At 46.8% G+C, this 24,090-nt stretch overlaps 1 protein-coding gene across 1 annotated transcript in view; it reads right to left on the bottom strand.

Moving 5' to 3' along the window:
* The window catches only part of elavl4 (ELAV like neuron-specific RNA binding protein 4), an 83,164-nt gene extending 61,011 nt beyond the window's left edge, over window positions 1-22,153 (bottom strand). Inside the window, exon 1 of the mRNA XM_076276367.1 lies at window positions 22,044-22,153. Coding sequence (XP_076132482.1) covers window positions 22,044-22,091 — 48 coding nt within the window. The 5' untranslated portion in view covers window positions 22,092-22,153. The remainder of the gene's footprint in view (window positions 1-22,043) is intronic.
* Window positions 22,154-24,090: the final 1,937 nt, after the last annotated feature.

The raw sequence follows: 24,090 nt of genomic DNA, 5'->3' as shown, positions 1-24,090 counted from the left end.
TAATGTGCATGCACACACTCATTTAGTACATACGCATGCACACACTCATACACACATGTACGCACATATACAAACACACACACACTCATTTATACACAAACAGATTCCCTACCAAGGCTAAGGAGGAACAGCATGTGTTTCAGAAGAACATTTAGGTAAGGCGTAAATACACAAAGACAAATGGAGGCATGCTTACGCACAGACACGCACACATACACACACACTCACACACACATACACACATGTTCACACACACACACACACACACACACACACACACACATACACACACACACACACACACACACACACTCACGCACACCAAAAAAAAAAAAAAATACACATAAACAACACAACATTCCCCATTATTCTACAACAAAATTGTACATTTCCTATAAAGCCAGGCAATATATTATTTGTCTACACCTGAATGTGACAGCATACTTTCCCCATAGCAAACAGATGAACGATCGAAAAGTACCAAAAACGCACTGAATGAAATATAAAATCTACAGCGGGCTGGCTGGTTAGCAAGGGACACTAAATCTCCACTGAGCAGTGCACACGAAGCCTCTGCGTTTCCTCTTAGACGGCAGCCTAGAAAGGTGAGCCGTCAGGTTTTCTGCACGCACACACACACTGTCACACACACTCCAACATGCACACACACTCTCACACACACTCTCACTCTACTCCCGTGATAAAAAACCAGGGAGCTCGAGCCCTTCCCCCCTAAAAAATCTATCTCCTCACTGCCCCAATCCTCTCCTCTCCCCTCTCTTCTCCTCTCCTCTCCCCTCTCTTCTCCTCTCCTCTCCCCTCCACTCCCCTCTCTTCTCCCCACTCCTCTCCTTTCCTCTCTGCTACTGTCTCCTCTCCTCCTCTCTCCCCTCTCTTCTCCTCTCCTCTCTCTTCTCCTTTCCTCTCTCTTCTCTTCTCTCTTCTCCTCTCCTCTCCTCTCCTCTCTTCTCCTTCCCTCTCTCTTCTCTTCTCTTCTCTCCTCTCCTCTTCTCTCCCCTCTCTTCTCCTTTCCTCTCTCTTCTCTTCTCTCTTCTCTTCTCCTCTCCTCTCTCCTCTCCTCTCCTCTCCCCTCTCTTCTCCACTCTCTTCTCCTCTCCGCTCCGCTCCTCTCCGCTACTACCTCCTGTCGCGGCGTCAGCCCACCGCCTCGGGCACAAGCACAAGCCCAAGCACACCTCCTCTTTCCCAGGCTCCTGACTGGTGGAGCCGCGTGCCCAGTATGAATGGAGGAGCCGCCGGAGAGAGAGAGGAGAGAGCGGAAGAGGGGGTGTGTGTGGGGGGGGGGTGCGCTGACAGTGTGACCAGAATGCTACTGCCGCCGCTACCACCACCAGCGCCACTATGGTACCACAGCACTACCACAGCACGGTTACGCAGCGACAGCCCCAGAAACAGCCACCACAACGGCCACGGCTGCTGCCGCTGCTGCTGCGAGACTACACACACACACACACACACACACACACACACACACGCACACACACACGCACGCAAGACAAGAGCAAAAGCAGGCAGACGCATGGAGCGAGGGAGCGACAGAGGGATGGACGCACGGAAGGATGGGATGGAGAGGTGGAGAGATGGAGCGGATGAAAGGATGGGTGAAGAGATGCAAGGGCAAAACGACAAGCGGCTGCAGCCTTCTTACCATTTTAAACCCATTCCACTCCATTTGCGTGCCGGCACTCGTTGTCGTTTCTCTGTCTCTCTCTCTCTCACTCTCACTCACTCTCTCACCCCACCCGAGCTAATTTCTTTCTCTCTCTCTCTCCTCTCCTCTCTGTGTTCTTCTGTGTCTGTCTCTCTGTCTCTCTCTCTCTCTCTCTCTCTCAGCGCTGGTCAGCAGAGGTGGCTGGCGAGAGCAGGCATTCCTACTTCAGGAGAGGCAGGGCGAGAATGCACAGGCGTCGGCATGAGCGGTTCTCTCTCTTTCTCTCTCTGCCCCCCTCGCTCTCTCTCTCTCTCTCTCTCTCTCTCTCTCTCTCTCTCTCTCTCCCTCGCTCCACAGCCCAGCTCGCCGTCAGTCTCCTCCTCGTCAGTGAGGTCAGAGACGTCCCCCCTCCCTCTCAACACGCACTGAAGGGGCGCTGCAGCACACTCACTGGCTTCCGCACACGTCCGTCCACCCCTCCTTCTCTGCAGCCCCCACCCCTTCTCTCTCTCTCTCTCCGCTCCACTCCTCTCCACCTCCCCTCCCCACCCCATTCTCTGGGAAGGGATAGAGAAAAAAATCTAACACCTTTGCTCTTGCAGACTGCAAGCAGAGGAGAGGAGCTTGGCAAAGAGGAAGAGAGGGAGAGAGGGAGGGAGGGAGGGAAAAAGCCCTTTTTTGGAAAACGGCAGGAGCAATCAATCGCGGGCTGAGGTCTTTGCTTGACTGGGCTCAATGAATTGCACCTACAGGCACTATGGTAATAGGAAGCCTGCGCAGCAATGTGTATAAATTAGCTATTAATGCAGGTATGTTAAAAGGCATACACTAGTAAGATTTAACTACAGCTTTTACCCCTTCTGCAATGTTTGTGACGCATTATGAACACTTTCAGATTACGTGCAAATAGGATTAAAAAATGTACGACGCCTGTTCACCAATTATATAAATAGGCTACTGCATTTGACTTGGGACTTCGAGGAATTGTAAAGCGCAACAATGTGCCGTGCGATTTTATTTTATGTTCTTAAATCAAATGTCAATGTTTCCAAAATAACAAGATATCTATAATAACAAAATCGAAATAGAAAATGTCACCATCGCCAAAGTCAGGTATGTCAATTTGTCAAACAGCACGAGTAAATTGGTAGGCTACTTTCATTTATAACCACGCGCCTCAATCGTCGCCTTCCGTTATTCGAGAAAATATTGCACCTGCTCTTTTGTACCATCACGGCCGCTCTTACAGGCAAACACATGCACACACAAACATGCCGGACTAACACATTTAAACTGCTTAATTAACTCGCGTTTTGGTCTTTTGCAATTTATACATTTGTAAAAACACCTAAAGTTTACAACAGAGTTCAAATGTAACCTACTGAAATCACCTGTAATCACAATTTAAAAGGACAAACTGACAACAATGAACGACGGCAGTACTTCTAATTTCTAACAAACAGGCATGTACTTACCATGACCATTCTTGTTTCAGATATCTCAAAGTACACTGCGCGGCGTAAAGTCTTGCGTCGTATCACAGTGGAGAACACGGATAGCCCGCTGTGCGATTGTAGGAGTTGTGTGTAAAAGGGACTTAGCGCGGTCCCAAGGACAATCGGTTTGAATACGGCGAGATTTGGAGAAGGAATGGATGCACGGTAACAGTTACTTTTCGTGTGAGCTGCGTTTTAGAGACCGTTCACGCTTTTATGGAAGCTGAGCAATAGTCCAAAATAAAACAACAAAAACAAAAAAGATGGACCTTGACGGGAACGTGGTGGAAGCTAGTGCAAGCATCCCCTTTTCTACACACCATTTATTGAGCCCTCTGTCATTCGGGTGTAGATTCTCATTGGCTCCGCTCAGGCAGGGAAGGGGTGGCGCGCTTGAGTAAAGGGAAGGGCAGGGAGTGGGAACCCAAATCGGCGGCCATCAGTTTTTTGGGAGGATAGTAGTCAGCCACCTCAAGAGGCAGCGCTGTTGTCAGAGAAACAGACTGACAGAGTTCATTTGACCCCAGAGTTGTGGTAGAATGTGTGGGCAGGGCTGAACTGACTGAAAGGAGTTCACGCGGTCCGTTTCTCCGTGTTGCGTGCTACGGGCAGTGTTGGGAACTGCGAGGCGCGCGTGTGGTTTTGTATCTCCAATTCAATGAAGCAAATTCACACGACTGGTTCATGAAATATTTAATATATGAACACATATAGGCCTACTCAGACCGCTTGTAATTTAAACGATCTGTCCGATGTGAGTGACTAGAACTTAGAGACATGCATTGCAATTGTTTTCCATGCTGCTATGCAAATGATACTGCGGAGGAACCTTAACCCTATTTTTATATTTTGTATTATATTTATATTTCAATATATGCCTTTAGTTGCCTCCGTTTTCAGCACATTCGCTCTCCTTCACAGCTGCACGCAACCGGCATCAATAATTAACGTGAATGCCCAGAGCTGCCACCACTGACAAAACTCATTCCGCATCTGTGGCCGTCAGCGAGCACGATGCCCGAGGATGTGTGAGGAGGTGAGAATGACATGATTGCGTTTTATTTGCCAGTTATATTAAAGTCAGGCGGATACCTTAGCTTACACATTATGTTGTTTATTTATGCGTTGTAGATTATTGATATTGCCCCATAATGATTTTCTATTTCTATTTTCTAATTTCTGAAAAAAAGAAAAACGTATTGCAAACATAAGAACACCCTAATGTGACAATGACACTCCTGCTGTGAAAACCATCTTAAAATACACACACTATATTTTAAGTCTAAAAAGAAGAGAGTGCGGATGAGCTGACTAAACTAATTCAGGGTGTCATTCAGAGAGTGTCTGTGCCCTGTTCCTCTCTGTACCTGGGACCTGTAATGCCCCTCTGAGATTTCAGCTTGCATGACAGGAATAGAGTTTGGCATGAGAGACCTCGGTGTTATAAAATATGAACCAGATTCATCTTGTCTGCTTGGCCTCTCTTCCAGGGACAAAACTGCATGCCGGAGCACTCGTTCAGTTCGCTCACTTTGGTGACTAAGCCCCTGCATCACGTGTTGTTCTTCTCGCAATCAGAGCCCACTCACTACAGGACATTCTTATTCTCTCTCTGTCTAAATTGCCATACGTACATACTCTTAATAAGCGCAGCATCCTTTTAAATGTTCTGGCCTATAGCATGGCAATGAATAACATTGTTCAGGCAGCGTCCCCTGGCTTTCAGTGGTGCTTTCTAGTCTGTCTGGAAATGGTAGTAAACACAGGCTCTCAGCCACACCGTCTTTTGAAATGTTGTGTCACCACACAGCAGCCGTGTGTGTTTCAAGAGAGTGAGTGAGAGCAGCGCTGCGTTCCCTGCCATTCCGGTGCAGGGCCGTGGAGTAGAGGCAGCCACTCATCCCCAGCACAAACCAACTCCAGTTAGTCCATTAACCCCAGTGTGAGTTCAGCAATCGGCCCGTCTAACAAGCTCTGATGGGGTGGGGAGGTGTGTGTGTGTGTGTGTGTGTGTGTGTGTGTATCATGTGGCTCTCCACATCCTCCCCAGCTCCAGAGTGCTGTTAACCCGCACCAGTAATGAGCCCAAACATTCGCAGCGCTCCTCAGGCCCTGAGTAGGCTATTAATGACTGAGGACGCAAATTTTCCCCACAAGGCCGCCTGCTGTGGAGCGCATCTGGGCTGGATCTGGCCGACGACCGGCTCACAGGCGGCAAATCCGGGGCCAGCTCTTCCTGATCTGCTCCAAGTCTGTTGCTGAGTCTGCTAACTATCAGGGACTTTTTTTATATTTCCTGGAGAGTAATTCATGAGTATGGAAATAGATGTGGATTTGGGGGGAATATGGAGTGTGTGTGTGTGTGTGTGTGTGTGTGTGTGTGTGTGTGTGGTGCGCGGGGGTGAGTAAGTGGGATTAGTGATTTCCCTCTACTCTCTTCTCTCCCTTCTCTCTCCAGCTCACTGTAACTGCGGCGGCGGCAAACAGAATGAACTATTAAGGAGATCCACGCGTCTCGTCGTGCTCCCACGCTCACCTTTGACCCCTCGCGACCTTGCCCTCACGAGCAGCGCGCCTTTCTGCAGCTCTCCTCCCATGAATGATTCAGGGGCGTGAGCCTCCATCTCCCAGCCCCAAGCCCCAGGCCTCTCAACACCTTCAAGCCCATTTGAATACAGCTGTCATGCCACGGAGTCTAGTTTGTTTACATTTTTGCCTCTGCCTCTGACTGACAGAGACCTGCCAAGATGCTGTCTAATTGAGAAACTGAGAATAAGCAGTTGTTTCTGAACTGTGCGAACCCATGCGTCTAGGAAGGAGACAAAAAAACCCACAATACAGAGAACGTCATGGATGAATAATAAGTATATCTTTGGTATAAATTATCATAGGGAGTCGGCCTCCCCGATAGTCATGTTTTATGTGCGCCTCGTTCCGACACTCAGACAGAATAATATAAAATGCGAAATCCTCTAATAAATTGGCTAGTTTCACTGTATCAACACAGACCTTTGCAACCCTGCGTTTCTCAACCTCGATGTTAGACAATGTGCTTGATTGGTATGTTTACATAACACTGAAACAAGGCATGAGCTTCATAACATCCACATAAACGCAGAGGTGGAAAATAGCTATTGTATGCAAGGCACAGAGACAGAAAATTCCTTTGTTGATACAGGAGCTGTCTATACAAGTATGTACACAGTGAATTACTAAGCACACGCAGTGAATGCGGGATCACTGTGTATGGCATTTTTATTGAATTCATTATGACGGGTTTTCACAGAAGGGTGAAGGTAGAGTGCATTATGTGGTTGTGTAACTATTATTTTACTGTGACTTCCTGTGTACATTTTATATAATATTGAAATTATTTTGACACTCCTGAATTTCTGAGGTAAGCATTTGTATTGCACCATGTGGGCATGCAAGTGTGTGTGTGTGTGTGTGTGTGTGTGTGTGTGTGTGTGTATGAAATGGTAATCAAAGATACGCTCACTTGTCAACTTACTGCTATGTCAAGAGAGCATGAGTTCATTAAAACAAACTCTGCTCTGTAATCTATAACCTGTTGTATAACTACGATTGCAGCTGACATTTCTCTGATGCTCTAAAGAATGAATCTGTGATTCTAAGAATCCCCTCGAACACACGTATGCTCTGTTGAGGCCGGTGTCTCTCTGTCCCTGTGTGTGTGTGTGTGTATATGTGTGTGTGTATATGTGTGTGTGTATATGTGTGTGTGTGTGTGTGTGTGTGTGTGTGTGTGTGTGTGTGGGTGGGTGTGTGAGCGTGTTTCTGGGTGGCTGCTGCTCTGTTCTAAAGGCAGATGGAGGAGAAGGTCTGCCTCCTTGGGAGCAGTAGGAGGTTTCCGCTGCACCCTGAAGAGAGGCAGAGTGGAAGACTCAGAGGCCTGGAGATCTCCTGGCCACACTCACAACACAACCGAAGGGTGCACACACACACACACACACACACACAGAGAGAGAGAGAGAGTGTCTGTTTGTGTGTGTGTGGGTGTAGGTGTGTGTGTGTGTGTGTGTGTGTCCAAGTGTGAAGGAACTGGGTGGCATACTGCATACACATCATTCTGTTGTTCTGTCAGTAGAACGGGCAGCAAATATTGAATTCTAACGAAGTCTTTCATGAGAGATAAAATGAAGTGCTTTTGGCAAGCAACATGGGTAAAAAAAAAGAATCTTGACAAGCAAGACTGAACAAAAAAAAAGAAAAACGGATCTCTTCAGACATTTTATATAATTATTTTCACATTTTCCCAACAGATCTGCTCATTCTTCAGGGTATTTGAGACTGCAGGGAATATAGCCTGCCTTTTTAATAAGGGGGTAAATATTGGAAGAATGGGGACATTTAAATATCCCTAATGTGAACGTTGACATAATGAAAGGGCTAAATGAATGAGCCGGGCCTATTAACTTAATTTGATTTGATTTTGCTGTCTTATCAGCCTTTTTACTTTTGATGACCTTTTAGTGTAATATAATTCAATGAAATAATGAAATGCATCAACTTATTTTAAAATATAGCCGTCGCTCTTTAAATAATTACGATAGCCTGTCAGTCATGGCTTGATATGCCATAGACAGTATAGCTTCTTTTATTGTCAACACGCTTATGTGCAGAAACCCACACAGATTTGCACACAAACAAACACACACACACACACACACACACACACACACATACACACACACACAGACACACACACACACAGAGGCACTCTACCCCACGTGAACACAAATACAGACACAACAGACCACCCGTCTCTCTCTGTCTCTCCCTCTCTACCTTTGTCTTAACTTCTTTTATTGTCACAACGCCTATGTGCAGAAACCCACACAGATTTACACACACACACACACACACACACACACACACACACACACACACACTTGTCTCCTCAAGCCTCTATGGTCTGATCCAGTCGTGTACTTAGCACCATTTAAACGCCACCACCACCACTAGTCTCGGTACCAGAACCAGATCCAGTGGGCCGGAGCCGGGCCTTCTCTGAGAGCCCACTGGTCTGCAGGCCATTACTGGGCTAATTGCTCTAAACTCGGCGAGCCCCTGCCCCTGCTCTGAGCCCCTGCCAGCCCCTGGCCAAGTCCCGCCCCACTACCAGCAGCACGCCCAATTAGCCAACACTTTGTTTTAGCCTAAATTACTTTACCCACCCATGATTACATCTCATGCTCACACACACACACACACACACACACACACACACACACACACACACATACACACACACACACACACACACACTCAAACTAATACAAAACAAAACACCCAAACACACACAAAAACACATATACAGATCCCTCTTTTTATAGTCAAAACGACTATAAAAAGAGGGATCTGTATATGTGTTTTTGTGTGTGTTTGGGTGTTTTGTTTTGTATTAGTTTGAGTGTGTGTGTGTGTGTGTGTGTGTGTATGTGTGTGTGTGTGTGTGTGTTGACATCTAAGAAAATCATATAATATTGTATGCTTTTGTATGCTGCTCTGTGCTGTTTTTTTAATTCAGAAGTCAAATATATTTGTAGAGAAGGAAGATATCTGTATTTGGACTGGTACTGCTTTCTCTGCTTGGTGCGGGTCATGTTGAAACATGTAGCTGGCATGGCGATAATTGCTAGAAAACCACAGAGGCGGTGAAATCTTACTGTGGGATGAAGCAACTCTATGCAAGTCGTAATTGTCACTCTGCCTAATCACAGGTTTATTTAAAGACGGAGATGTGCAGATCCAAGGCAGGGTGTCACTCTGAACGTGTTAAGGAAGTGTCGCTCATTACTGACTCATTTCAAGTCTTCCCTGTTCAGACCTCGCTGGAGCTTCGCCTGCTAAATGTTGCCGATAACATACTCTCCCTGCCGTGACCGGCCTTACACACACGATCAGATCCTCACGGCTAAATCAGTGTGTCTGTTGATGTAGGCTACCCAAAGCCTGAAAATGTGACGTGAGAATAACATTGAGATTAAAAGCCGCGGAGGCTAAACGAGGCTGTTTAACTTCGGGTTGGATGGATGCTGCGCATGACTGGTACAAGACTGACAATAGCAGTGCAATTAAAAGTGTTCCGGCTCAGGGGCAGTGGTAGCATAGTGGCTAAGGAACTGGGCTAGCCAGAAAAGTTGTGGGTTCCAGACACCTAACCCTGAGTTACTCTGGGGAGACTGGCCCTTGTCATAATTGACACATGTAAGTTACTTTGGATAAAAAAAAAGTCTAGCTGGCTGACCGTGTGACTGGGCAGCGGTGTAGCTGAGGCTCAGTGTGGAGGATGAGGTGTGGGGTCATACATAGAGGGCCTGTCACTTCACTGGCAGCTTACAATGCCTCCTAGGTCATGGGTTTAGTTAGTGGAGAATACACATACTGATAGTGTTTAGGTAGGTTTCCTTATAAAAAACGAAGGCATCCAAAATAAAGGCCTCTGGTCATTAAGTAAATATACATGTGTGTAGGCTTACATGGTTAATTGAGGCTGATTAGCCTCTGACCCTTCAGTTAAAACCCTCTCCATACACACACACACACTCCACATCCCACCAGCACCCCTGCCCTGACGCCCCCCCCCCACCCTCTGTGCCTGTGCTGCTCTGACATCTCTAATGGCGGCCGCTAACCGGATCGGAAGTGTCATCTGCCACCTGCCTGTCTGGCCGACCGGGCGGCTCCTATCGGGCCTCGAGTCAGACACGCGGAGACTCCCTGTGCAATCTGTTCACAACGCACTTCACACCAACACACACCACCGTACGCCACAGAACCACACACACACACACACGCACACACACATGCACATGCTCACGGCACAGCGCAGGCTGCCTCGGAGAAGGGAAATGAAAATAAATTGCAATATGGCTTTCATCTCAGAGACAAACACACAAACAAACAAACAAATAAATACAGAGGCGGAGAATGCGTAAGCCTGCATGTAACGGTTATTATCCATCTCCTAATGTGTTCCTAGCGCCTGGTGTAATAAACTAGCTTGTGTTGTTTTGATGACTTTGGCTCTTATGCGCGTTTTGTCTTTCTGAAACCGGATAAAGTCAGTGTAACCAAAATGTATTTATTGGTTATCATTCAATGCTTGAAAAAAGTCAGAACCATAAATGTTTTTGTATCCATTTGGCTAGAAGTCTGCTGATAGATGCATAGTGTTAATCCATTTTGCTCAGTTTTACTTTGCATAAGCCTGGCACGCTCATGTGTCTATCCTGAGCTCGTACATTAACGTCAAACTGCCAAATCTCGCTTTATCGAGCTATTTGCGAATAAAAAGCAAAGCTTCCTTCTCCCGACAGCCAATCACTCTGTGTGTCAGAAGACATGAATCATGGGAGTTTCAGCCTCAGTCCCCATCAGCACCTCGGAGGAACACTTCAACAACACATGAATTCTTCATGCTGGCTTCAGGACAAGACTGAACAACATTCGTCACAAGCAGTTTTCAGTCCCAATTCTACTCTACCTGGACAGGACAAAGTAATAGTTTGAGTTGTGGCTCGTGTCATGCCACAAAGCTCAAGTAAAAGAGCATTGGATTTAAGCCAAGATTTTACTTTAACTCATTTGTAAAAATGGTTACTCGTTGTTGAGTCTATGCTTTAACACTGTTATGGTAAGAAAAACATTGTTTATTGTGGTTTCTTTGATAATTATGTTCTTGAAATATATATTGCATAATTTCAAACTTTAATATAAAAGAACACAACAGTATGTAGTGTATGGTGTAATGTAATGGTTCTCATTTATGCTTCCAGTAACAGCACCTCAATCCTTTTTGTAGTTAGAAAGATGAAAGCGAGGTTGTTTTTTTCTTCCTTTGTATGTACCCTAGCATCAGGATGCAGGCGCAGTAGGAGAGTCTGATTATGGTCCATTTGGGGCTCAGTGGTGCGCTTGTCTGATGTATAGGATACGAGGGGGAAAAATGCACGCAAGCAATTTGTTTTCCTGTCATCAGCACCGCCATCACTGTCATCACTCATGCTCTCTCTTTCGCTCTGTTTTTTGTTAGTGTGAGTGTGTGTGTGTGTGTGTGTTTGGAGTGTGTGTGGATGCAACTATTTTTTCTTCAGTGTGTGTATGTGTTTGTGTGCATGTCCTCATGTGTGTGTGTGTGTGTGTGTGTTTGTATCTGTGCATGTATCTGTGTTTATGTGAATGTGTGTGTGTCTGTATGTGTGTGTGTATGCTGGGCACTGCAGGGGTGTTGGAGATGTGCAGACGGGCCGTGAGCTGAGGAGTGTGTGTGTGTGTGTGTGTGTGTGTGTGTGTGTGTGGGAGGGAGAGGATGAGTTGGGGACGCTGCGCTGTGTTTGATCCCAGCCGGATTCCACCATCACGCAATGAGGCTGACCGCTGTGGCCCATCTGCACCAGGCTTTAATCAGCGCCACCCTCCAGAGCCGCCAGCCTCTCCGTGCCCACTGCGCCCGGGCCTGGTGGCCCCGCGGAACACAACACACACCACAGACGACATGGCCGCCTCACTGAACCACCCCGTCTGGCCCGCGGGGGGCGCTCTGTAGAGGACTTTTTCATGGCTTTTTTGCTCCTTTTTTTGGACCATTGTTTTGTCGCGTTTCTTGGTGTAATGACAGTCACAGGATATTACCTGCTGCAAAAAGAGTGAATTTACAGTGCAGCTGAACAAGAAGAAGGGCGCGAGGAAGACAAAGCCATTTCCTTGCCAGTGGTCACCTCTAAAATTTGTTATCTTTAAATTATACGGGATGTTATTTGTGCGGTTGTCCCCAAATCTCAGGGGTAATCTGTGAGCATGCAATCTCTCTCTCTCTCTCTCTCTCTCTCTCTCTCTCTCTTTCTCTTCATTTTCTGTCTCCTCCTCGTCTCCTCCCATCTCTGTGTGTGAACATCCTTTATCCCCTTGGCTCTCCAGGCCCCATGTTCCGGTGAAGCTAAAGTCATTCCTGTGCAATGCAACGTCTCTGCTGCTCTGCCTCGCTCTGATTTCCCCCGGAAAGCCCTGGCAGCAAGGTTAGTAATCAGAGTGTAAGAGGCAGCAAGCCATATGACAGAGGGATAGAGAGAGAGAGAGAGATATAAATGGAAAGAGAGAGGTAGGAGAGAGAGATGGGAAAAGAGAAATAAAAATGGAAAGAGAGAGAGAGGTTGGAGAGAGAGGGGTGGGGGAAAGAGGTTTAAATACCACACGTAAATACATTTTCTGCTCTTTCTAAAACTGCGTCATTTCAGAGGCTGCCTATTGACGTCTGTGGCAGGCATCATGCTCGACCATTTAAAACCCTAATGCTCACTGTTAGATGCCATGCATTATTTATGCACTGGAAAACTAGTGGGGACGATTCCTCTTCTCTCCTCCTCAGGGCTGCAACCAATATCAGAGTCTCTCTCTCTCTCTCTCTCTCTCCCTCTCTCCCTCCCTCTCTCCAACGCTCCGAGGAGGTCACTCCACGGCGCAGAGGTTTGCTTCAGCCATCCTCGACGCACACGCCAAGGAGACATCATTTATTCATGACAGCTGCAGCAGCCATCCCCCCAAACAATTAGTAAATCAGTAAGAACGCACTGGGTAAGAAACTATCAATTCCACAATGCAGGTCTGTTCATCAACATGTCAACTTCCGGGCACAGCCTATCGCTCAGGCGTTCGTCCCAATTTATCACTCCGCAATCAGTCGGCGAGGTATGACTCACGCCGCTGCCTCCGTCACCGTCACCTCTTCTACCGTCGGCCTCAGGCTCTTGTCGGTAGATAGCCAGCCACCCTATACTGACGGATGATTACGATCCTCAAATAGCAGGTGCATCCAATTTGTCTGACCGCTCATGATGCCATGGCTCGCGTGCGCGTATAATGGCCCGGTGTAATTTGGTGTCAACATGTGACAAGGGCCTTTGGGAGAATTAACGCATGTCGAATTAGGCCTGCGTCTCCAGAAGAGGTCTGCTGTTCCTTTTCTGTCTTCTATTATGATGAGATTATCTCAGTTCATAATGACAGTCTGTCCTTTTTTGGGGGTAGGGGTTTGTGTGTGTGTGTGTGTGTGTGTGTGTGTGTGTGTGGGGGGGGGGTTGTTGGGGGGGGGGGGGGTCGCAGGATTTTGGTGTCGGTGCAGAAGAAGAGGGATTACAGACGGAGGGAGAAGAAGTGCTTCAGCAACAGTGTTGTTCTGTTCTGAATAAGAGTCACTTTGGCGAATGCCCTTTCTCAGCCTGGTGCTAATTACCAAAAGCAGTCATTACAGTGCTAACGTCGAGGCGCATAAACCCTGCTTTTAGGCATTCATGCTGCACCGTCTAATTTATTTATTTATGCAGCTTCCCATTTATAATTATTCTGAGACAATTGTAAATAGACGCAGAAACAATAGCCTGTATTATCGGGTAATTTGGCCATTTATTCGGTACCAGAAGTGAAATGCCATGGTAGTGCAAATTGCGATCCAGTCAGTGGTATAAATAAAAACACACATGCCCTAATGCGCCATGTCCACAATATTATTTCCTTAGATGCTATTATGCCATTAGCATGATCAATCTAGCATTGGCGTTGCACTATTGGAAACGCTTGTGGTGTGGCGCCTGGCGCCTGGCAGGCTGTTAGTCTTTGTGTTGTGTGTGTGTGTGTGTGTGTGTGTGTGTGTGTGTGTGTGTGTGTGTGTGTGTGTGCGACGTGTTTTTAGCTGGCACGGGGCAAGGTGCTCTTGTCTGGACTACAAAGCTCTGTAGTGTTCGCCGGCTGGTGTGTGTGTGCGTGTGTGTGTGCGTGTGTGTGTGTGTGTGTGTGTATGTTCGCCGGCTTCTCCGCTCAGATGTTCATTTTCACCGCAGCACAATCTCAGACAAACACCACTGCCTCCCGCATGATGAATGGACCCCTGTCACACACACACACACACATACACACACACGCACTCACACATACACACTCACTAACTCACTCACACATACGCACACACATATACACACACACACTCACACATACGCACTCACACACACACACGCACACACTCCACATACACACTCACTCAGTCACACATACGCACACACATACACACAGACACACAGACACACACACACACATGCTCATACTCAGACACATACAGATCACACTCATACTCTCTCACACACACACAATTTCAATCTTTCTCTCTCTCTCTTTCTCCACACACAGACACAATTTCTTTCTCTCTCTCTCTCTGTCTCTCTCTCTCTCTCTCTCTCTCACACACACACACACACAGACACCCTGACACAATGAGCTGTGGGCAAGCTTTTCCATGATCCTCTTCTCTCTGCCTTTCTCTCTCTTATTCACTCTTTCTCTCTCCCTCCCTCCCCCTCTCTCTCCCTCTCTCTCTCTTTCTCTCTCTCTCTCTCTCTCTCCTCTGTAGGGGACATCACAGGCGGTTACTTCCAGGTCAGCATACCTGCATCACCAGATCTGACCTTCCTCTACACTGGAGCCTCACTCATCTCCACAATGTCTCCCAAACCCTCTAAACGCTCACCTCCCGCTTGCCGTAGTCGACACATCAAAGGGAGTGCCCCAAAGCTGCTGCTAAATCCACTGCCGTGTGGATTGTGATTCAAATCCAGCTCCCAGTGTTGACGCATAATAGTGTGCCACCAGTTTGTGAGCCCTTAGTCCCAGTGATTTGATGACACAGTCTGTGTGTGTGTGTGTGTGTGTGTGTGCGCGTGTGTGTGTGTATGTCTGTATGTGCCGCTAGCTAGTGTTTTCTGGGGCCTGGAATGTGGATATCTGTCTGCTTGTGCGTTTGTAAGTATGTGTGTATGTGTGTATGTGTGTGTGTGTTTGTGTGTGTGTGTGTGTGTCTGTGTGTGTTATCTTTTTGTTTCTATATGTAAAGTACTGCATCAGTATGTGTGTCTGTGTATTTTTGTGTGTGTGCGTATGTGTGTATTCATGTTTGAGTGTGTGTGTGTGTGCCGAGGGGGAGGAGAGGTGGCACCTGCTCTTCCCCGGCTTAGGGCTCTGTGTCCGGCTGTGCGGTGCTGTACTGTGGTGGGTCTGGCCAGTGAGCGGAGACCCGGCGGCCAGCAGTAAGCACCTGCTCCTACGCTTCCACACACACACACACACACACACACCTGCTCCTGTCGTCCTCCCCTCCACTCAGGGCTACCAGTGGACCTGCTCCCAGCTGCCCATACCAGCCCTTCAGGCTGCCGCAGTGTGTGCAGTGGTGGTGGTGAAACACACACGCATAAACACACATACACACACACACACACATACACACACGCAGTCATGCACAAACACGCAGATACACACACATATATTCAGTATAATATATATATATATATTCATACAAACACACTCACACATGTACAAGCATACACAACTCATATGATCACACACCTGTACACCTGTACAGGTTTCCTGATTAGGGCAAAAGGACTATGTGGGTCTAACTGAGGAGCTAGCTCTTGCTAGATGTCTCGCTCTGTTATGCAGGGCCACAAACAACATCTGTTTCTTCGTGAGGTGTAAAGGGTGAGAATTAATTTGTTTTTCAGAGAAATGACAAAGTCACTTTGGTTGTTTTTGTAAGTGTTACTTTTCTCTTGTGTGGTTTGTGTCATACACCTGATGCTCGTGTGTGCCTGTGCCTCTGTTTGTTCACAAACCAATATGTCTTCATCGTGAACAGGTTTATTTTGGCTCCAATCTGAAGAACCACAGATTGTGCTTCCAGATTTGATATTGAGTCAGTGTAAAAAAAAAAATAATAATAATAAAACAAATAAATGAAACAAAACAAAAAATCTTTGCGTAGATTTCATGGCAAACATGAAGCTAATGGAAAAGTGTGAGGTCAGTGGAGATGCCCGGGCTTTGAGCGAGAGCCAATAACGTCCGCTCCTCTGCAGCGGGCTCCTCGTGCCTGCTCTCTGTAATTGAAATAGGAGAAAAGGAATGACCTCCGGCCGGAGTGTGGTGGCGTGGCTGATGGCTCGGACATGCCGCTCTGTGCTGGGATACGGTGTGCCGTGTGCGCCTCCGCCCCTCCTCATTGAGATGGCAATGTTCGCCGGTGGATTGGTGACTTGACATTGAGTTTATTTTTAGAGCGAGCGAGTGCTCAGAGGGAGCCCATACGACCCTCTGAGGGTTATATAAAACAATCCAACTGCTAAAGTGCTCTTGGTTGCACACAGAACAGACAAACACAAAACACAAAACAAATAAAAACTATTCTATTGTTCTATTGTCATTTCTATTCTGTTTTTTGTAATTTTACCGATCAGTTACAATACTGAATCACATTGGTCGATAAAGTAGGAATCAAACAAATAACAGTGTAGCGATGTGTTATTATATGCTATGCTACAATTATTACATATTTGAGTATGGACATTCTAAAGAGATATTTCTGTATTAATGTATTTTTAGGTAGGAAGGTGGACTGATGCACACCCTCACCATCACCCTCACACACATAGACAAACATTCCCTCTTTCCCCTTTCTCTCTTGCTCTCTCTATCTCTCTCTCTCTCTCACACACACACACACATACATACACATGTATACACACAGCTGGCATAAAAGACACACACACACACACACACACACACACACACACACGCAGCAGCTGCACACCCTCTCGCAGCAGCATGCTCAAAGTTGAGTAGTGGTCTCTCTTGCAGCAGGCTCAGGTGACCGCTGATTGACCTGCAGGATAAATAGCACTTTGGAGCACCATTCTGCCCAAATTAAAGCTTGCTCTGCCACAGAGCATTGCCTTGGTCACAGCTGATGGAACAGGCTTCCAGGAAGAACATCACATACACACACACAGGATTCCAGGAAGAGCCTCTCTCACACACGTCTCAGTTCACACACACACACACACACACACACACACACACACGTCACAGTGGTGTCCCTTGCTTGTCCTTCATTTTTTTTTTCTGTCAACCATCCTCCTCAAAAAAAGCAGAGATTCATATCCACAATTTATACAATACATTGGTGAGCTTAATCTTTTCTAAAATGACATGACAGCTATGCTATTAGAGAAATACCGTACTGCATTATACACAACATGCTAAGAGATGCAGCAGCCAAACTGGATATACGGTAATCCACAGCAGAGAATGGGATTCTAATCCATGGTAATTTCCTGCTATTGAACCCTAAGCGACGCAGGAGTTTTTTTAATTTTATTTCTTATTCTCCCTTCTAAGAGTGTGTCTGCTCTGCATGCGTGTGTGTGTGTGTGTGTGTGTGTGTGTGTGTGTGTGTGTGTGTGTGTGTGTGTGTGTGTGTTTAGAGAGCCGGGTGTGCCTGCAGCGTCTTTGTGCGGTGCAGAATGCTGCACCTGTTTGTCAGGCATGGGGCGGGCGGGCTGGGGAACAGACAGGCGAAGCGGGCTGTGGAGCTTGAATGAACTCATTTCCTGGAGTACATTAACCAGAGAAACACGGCAATCAGTAGAGGAAGAACTGGGCTTGGCACGCCAGATGGGCGCAGCTAATCATTGTTGTGGAATAGAGATGACCCTTGCTGTCTCTCGGGGGGCCAGGAGCCACTTGCCAATCGCCATACTCTCCCCTCACTGCCCGGCTCATCACCTCTCGGGTTGTGAGGCTTATTTTTTGGGCGGGGGGGGGGGGGGGGGAATCGTCTCAAATGTGTTTTTTGTTTTTTTTCTGTGATGAAACAGCAGAAAATTAAGTTACTAAATGAATCTGGACAATGTGAAACACAGCAGCTTTAAAGAACAACCAGTAAAGGAGCTCTCTCTCTCTGTCTCTCTCTCTCTCACACACACACATACACATCCTCACATAAACCCACCTGCACTGGCTTTAGCCATGCCCATACGTACATACTGTTGGCTTTTTTTCATTTGCCATTTATGGTCTAAGTGATTAATTATCTCTGCTGTCTTGCAAAAGCCTGAACCTCTCAGAGAGAGAGAGAGAGAGATAGAGAGATAGTGTGTGTGTGTGTGAGATAGAAAGAGACAGAGAGAGATAGGGTGAGAAAGAGGGAGAGACAAAGAGAGAGAGAGAAAGAAAGAGATAGGGTGAGAGATAGAGAAAGAGAGATAGAGAGAGAGAGAGAGGGAGGAGGCTAATGTTATCAGGAGATGGAGCACACTGCAGCACACCGCTCCCACTCCTGCTCTGGCTGTACTTCAGGGTCTGGTTTGGTTCTGGTTCCTGCTACGGCTCGGGCAGTCCAGTGTCAGCAGGTCCTTCTACAGAGCTCATTACATTTCTCCAGCTGGCTGGACATTATTTCAGCCTCTGTTGGCACACACACACACACACACACACACACACATGCACACACACACACACACACACACACACACACACACACACACACACACACACACACACATACTCGTTTACAGACTCTCTCACACCCACACAAACCCACACGCACACACACACACACACACACACACACACACGGACACACGGAATCCCGCGAGCACAGCAAACAGCTTCTGGGACATCATTGGCAATCGGCTGAGATCACAGCCATTAAGTTCTTTCAGTGGGGGAGATGTTTAACAGGGGAGAGAGAGCTCAAGCCTTTTGTCAAAAGCATTTTTTAAATTCATCAGGGATTGTTGGCTTTTCAGAAGAATCTTTGCATGGAAAAAAAAAATCTACACGTTGTTTTGTTTTTAAATATCTTTAATGCTTTGATTTTTATTTTAATTATCAGTGAGAAGTGTATCCTAGATATTTGTTGTCAATAACCGGCAGTAATGATTCATCTTTTGAAACCTGAGGCTACCAACTGTGCATGAAAACATCAGTCCGAAAGCTACTATGACAATAACAATAGCGACAAAGAAAACAGCATGTTACGAAAGGCACCGGTGATGAATGTGGAATATTCCGGACTCTCCATCGCCATGGCGAGTGCTGTAAACACCCCCTGACCGCACTGCAGCGTCTCCGCAGAATCACAATGGCAGACAGGCCCTGTCATTCCCTCACAGGGGGACGTGGGCGCGCGACGTGTGGCTACGCAGCCGGTCATTCAGTGGCCTGCACTTCTCACACAGCGCCAGCGCACACTGTCTAATGTATGCAAATGATTTGGAGCCAGTAAATGAAGGCACCATTAATCACTCTAGCGATGGTCTATTTTAACCTGGTTAATTACATTTCTAAGGCACGTCGGAAAGGTCCTCATGCAAAACAAATACCAGTATATGGAAATGAACAACTAAAACCAAAAAGGTTAAAACCCCTTTGAGATGGATTGATTTTCTTTTCAGTGAAGCAAACGGGTAAATGAGAGCAAAAAGATGATTGCACAAAATCATCAAGTATGGGGGTCAAACAATTAATAATGAAAGGTAAAAAACATGAACTGACTTCCTTGTGTTGATGTTGATTTTTTAAACATTTGTATTACTGATTTCACTACATTTGGTTGATGAACTGCACATGTAACATGTGATCGCTCTAACAATACAAAAATGTCCTCACTGATCCGTTTGACAGTAAGTATCGCAATTGATTCAGGTGATTTAGTCTAATGGACGCGCAATCCCAGCACTCTCAGTCCCTCAGCAACAACACGCAGCGAGCAGCCACACCTTAAGAAGCCCATTTCCTGATCCTTTCTAAAGACGGAGTGGCATCACCTCTCTAGAGAAAACCTGTCCTTGAACAGCAGCGTTTGGCTGGAGGACAGCGAACATCTCCTATGCCGAGCTGGCAGAGAGAGAGAGAGAGAGAGAGAGAGAGAGAGAGAGAGAGAGAAAGAGAGGCCGGTACGGTACGGGATGTTTGTTTGGTTCAAAGTGCTGTTTGTTTTCTCGTTGGTATTCCTTGGCGGCGCCCTGCGTGCGGTGGGTGTGCGCTTGGCAGCAGCCCTGGGTGCAGTGCTGTCAGCATGGCGATGATGTTTGAGAGAAAGCTGAAGCAGAGCTCCGGGGCTGGAAGCCTGAGCCTGGCTGACGGGGAGCGGAACAAGAGCCCAGCGCAGATTAGACACCCACAGTTTCATGTCCATTTAATGCACCAAGTCAGGGATTTTCTCTCTCTCTCTCTGTCTCTCTCTTTACACTGCTTTCCTGCGAGGTCTTTCCCATGCCTGCCTTCCTCTCTTCTCCTCTCCTCTCCTCTCCCCTCCTCTCTTCTCTCCTCCTCTCCTCTCCTCTCTTCTCCTCTCTTCTCATATCCCCTCCGCTCCTCAGCAGAAGCAAACCGTCAAAACACACAACACCAGCATCACCACCATCACCACCATTTGCAAACCACACCAGAGGCAGCGCTCAGGGTATACAGGGATTGGGATTAAGTGAGTTCACAAAGTTCTGTGCACACTGGTTGGAAGAGGCTTCATCCAAAATGCATGTGAAACGCATCAAGGTGCTACACACACACACACACCTGCAAACACACACACACACACACACACACACACACACACACACACACACACACACACACACACACACACACACACACACACACAAACACAGTCAAAATAAGCCACTGGTACTTGCACCTGCAAAAAGTTTAAACATGAAAAATCATCACCTCAGTCTCTACTGCGGCAGCTTGTAGCATGACTCAAGCAAAGCACTGGGATGGAAACAGTCGCTAATACAATTCCCCGGCTAACCGTTTATTTTGACTTAGCATACTATTTCTATCATATTTCCTTTGTTTTCTCAGTTAGTTTCTTTACTTCTCACTCATTCACATTACTGTTTTACTGTTAAAAAGAGACACAATGAGGTTTTTTTCCCCCCCCAGTTTTTCATTTCACTTTTCAGCCTATCCTCTTACCAAAAGCGAACTGGAGCCCATGAGGGTGGTGGTGGGCAAGTCTGTGGGAAAGAGCAGCGACCGCATCTCAGGTGTGGAGGCTTCAACAGGGGCTAGTCCCAAGTGCTGGGGGAACCGCACCATGGTCTTGAGATGCTGCTCACCGGCCAGACGCACGTTCGTTCGTTCGTTCATAGCACGCAAAGAGAGACAAAGAGAGAAGACAAAAATGGGAGAGAGGGAGGAGAGAAAAGAGGAGGAGAAGAGAGAAGAGATGGCACTAGAACAGTTAAAAAAGGACAGAGGGCGTTGAATGGACAGAGTGAGGAGAAAGGAAACTGAGAGAGAGGGGAAAGTGGACGACTATGCTGACAACCAGCTGAGTGTGCTTACGGTCTTGCTTAAACTAATGTGCACACACAAGCACTAACACACACACACACGCACGCACGCACGCACGCACACTCACTCGCACACACACACACACACACACACATACACACACACACACACACATACACACACACACACATGCACACTATACTCACCCACCCACACACACACACACACACACACACACACACATACACACACACACACACGCACACAGAAATGCACAGACTACACAGAAACACATGATCCCAGCCCCACATGGGCGATTCTCTCAAGCAAGCTCAGCAGTAATAGCTATCTTGCTTTGGGTAAATGAGAAGATGAGACAGTTGTGTCTGCCACACAGACACTCACATAAGCACACGCACACACACGCACACACACCCACACACACACACACACACTGACACAAAGAAAACACCATCCTCCTAGCCACTAATTTGTTGCTATGTGCAATACAGCCCCTTTAAAATACCAACCACATGGCTAGCCTTTAATATTCCTCCTTTTATCTGACACAACCCTCCACTCATAAAAGATTGTACATGCATGAGCACATTGATACACACTCACACAAACACACACACACACACACACACGCAACATTAGAGACAGAATGGCTGGCAACACACACGGAGAGGTGATGGGAAGAGTAATAAATCCAGTTTCTTTACCTCATTGCTCAACAAGGCGGCATTGAGTGTCCGGCTGATTTCAAACATGTTGTTGTCAGTGCTTTTTTCCCCCAACACCGTCCGGTCTGTGATTTAGCAAATATTATTTTCTCGCGAGTGGCTCTTCCTCAGCAGATGTCTCCCGTCCTCTACAGGGAGACGCAGGGAGTCAGTCCCGAGCAAAAAAGAAAATGAAAAATGAACAGATTAAAAAAGGTAGAGATAGAGGAAAAAAAACAATCCTCAACAGCTGTTTGCTTGATATTGTCTTAGGTTGCGCTTTTTGTCCCTTTTTTTCCCTGTGTTTTGGTTACACCTCGGTTAAATGTGGAGCTCGTGCCCAGGGTCTCGGCACACGACTGAAGAGTCAATATATTTTTTTGAATCTCCCCAGAGTCAGCACATGAAAACAAGCTGTCGGGCTGGCGGCCGTCTTGCCTTATCTGTTCCCCACACACAGACTCACACAATGCACTCCGATCCTCACTCAGCTCGCCTTCAGATTAGCTACTCCCAAAACATAGCTCTTAGTTTAAACTCCCTCTTGCTCTCCCTCTCTCCCTCTCTCACTCTCTCTCTCGCTTTCGCTCTCTCACTCTCCTCTTCTCTCTCACACACACTCTCTCTCCCTCCCTCCCTCCCTCTCTCTGTATCTCTCTCTTGCTCTCACTCACTCACCCCCTCTCCCGCCTCCCGATCGCGCTCTCGCTCACGCTCCTATGCAGCTACAGTTCACTGTGTTACCACAAGGTGGGAAGACTGTTCTAACTAACATGACACTAGCACATCTGCTCCATTTTCCTCTCTACACTCACTCACACCCCCCACCTCCCTCTGACACCCCTCCCTCCAACACACACACACACACACACACACACACACACACACACACACACACACACACACACACACACACACACACACACACACACACATGTGGCCCCGTCCCCCCACCCATTTGTCCCCATGCTTGTGTAGAACACATTAGACACTTGGCTCGGACTCTATTCCATTTTCTCCTCTGCCACCCTCTTGCTTCAATTCAAGCTGTTTTGATGCACGCACACACACACACACACACACACACACACACACACACACACACACACACACACACACACACAGAGAGAGACCAGAGAGGGAGCGAGAGAGAGAGAGAGAGAGCAGTTTTATGACATACTAATGGAGCACTGCCATTAAGATACTCTAGACCAGTGTGTCCTCTTTGACTCCACCACACCGTGACATGTGCTCTCCCCATCTCTCTCTCTCTCTTTCTCTCACTCTCTCCATCTCTCTCCGAGAGTCCATCACACACACATTCACACACACCCAGACATGCCTGTGTCCTGTTACACCTCAAATTGCAACACCTTAGGGCTCCATTTTTAAAACGTGTGTGGAACAAATGGTCAGTGCACAGTTGGATTGTGCTGTCCTGTCCTGAGTAGCCTACAGTGCTTCTGAATGTGGGCTCTGCAATCATATCATGTATTTGTAGGAATTTGTGACTGTTTGAATGGGACTCCCAGGGCTGATTCGATTTATTTTCACATAAGTGCTTGCTTTAAATATGATCTTGGTGAATTTACATCTCCCGTTGCTACCTGGCCTTGTTTACTCTGGATCACGATCAACTGGCACCAGGCCACTATCTTTGAAGATAATGGCACTGATGAATTTTTCATAACAGAAAAACATGGATTATGAGTCTCTTTGTTTTATACATTATTAAAACCATATTTTAGCTGATCAAACAAGACGATATTTGAACGCAATCTGCATGTTAAAATGTCTTCCTTTGTCGCGTATACACTAAAAGCTCTCATAGAAATATCTTTATGCCATGATTGAAAGGAAATACAAAACGAGATCCCATCTGTACATGAGACAAACATAGAACACATGGAATCTGTTCTAATTGTAGCACTGAAAATAAAAAGGAAATGCAAAAAGAGATCCCACTTACATACCATACAAATGGAATCTTTTCTCCTGATCTAACTGCAGCACTAAAATACTAAAAATGAATAAAAAGGATAAGGCC

The sequence above is a fragment of the Alosa pseudoharengus genome, unplaced genomic scaffold, assembly GCF_046254945.1.
Source record: "Alosa pseudoharengus isolate Yale_2024_CS ecotype anadromous, Long Island Sound unplaced genomic scaffold, YU_APseudo_1.1 YU_APseudo_1.1_scf_11, whole genome shotgun sequence".
Taxonomy (NCBI): Eukaryota; Metazoa; Chordata; class Actinopteri; order Clupeiformes; family Clupeidae; genus Alosa; species Alosa pseudoharengus.
Note: the sequence above shows the minus strand (reverse complement) of the source record. Positions and strands in the feature narration are given on the sequence as shown.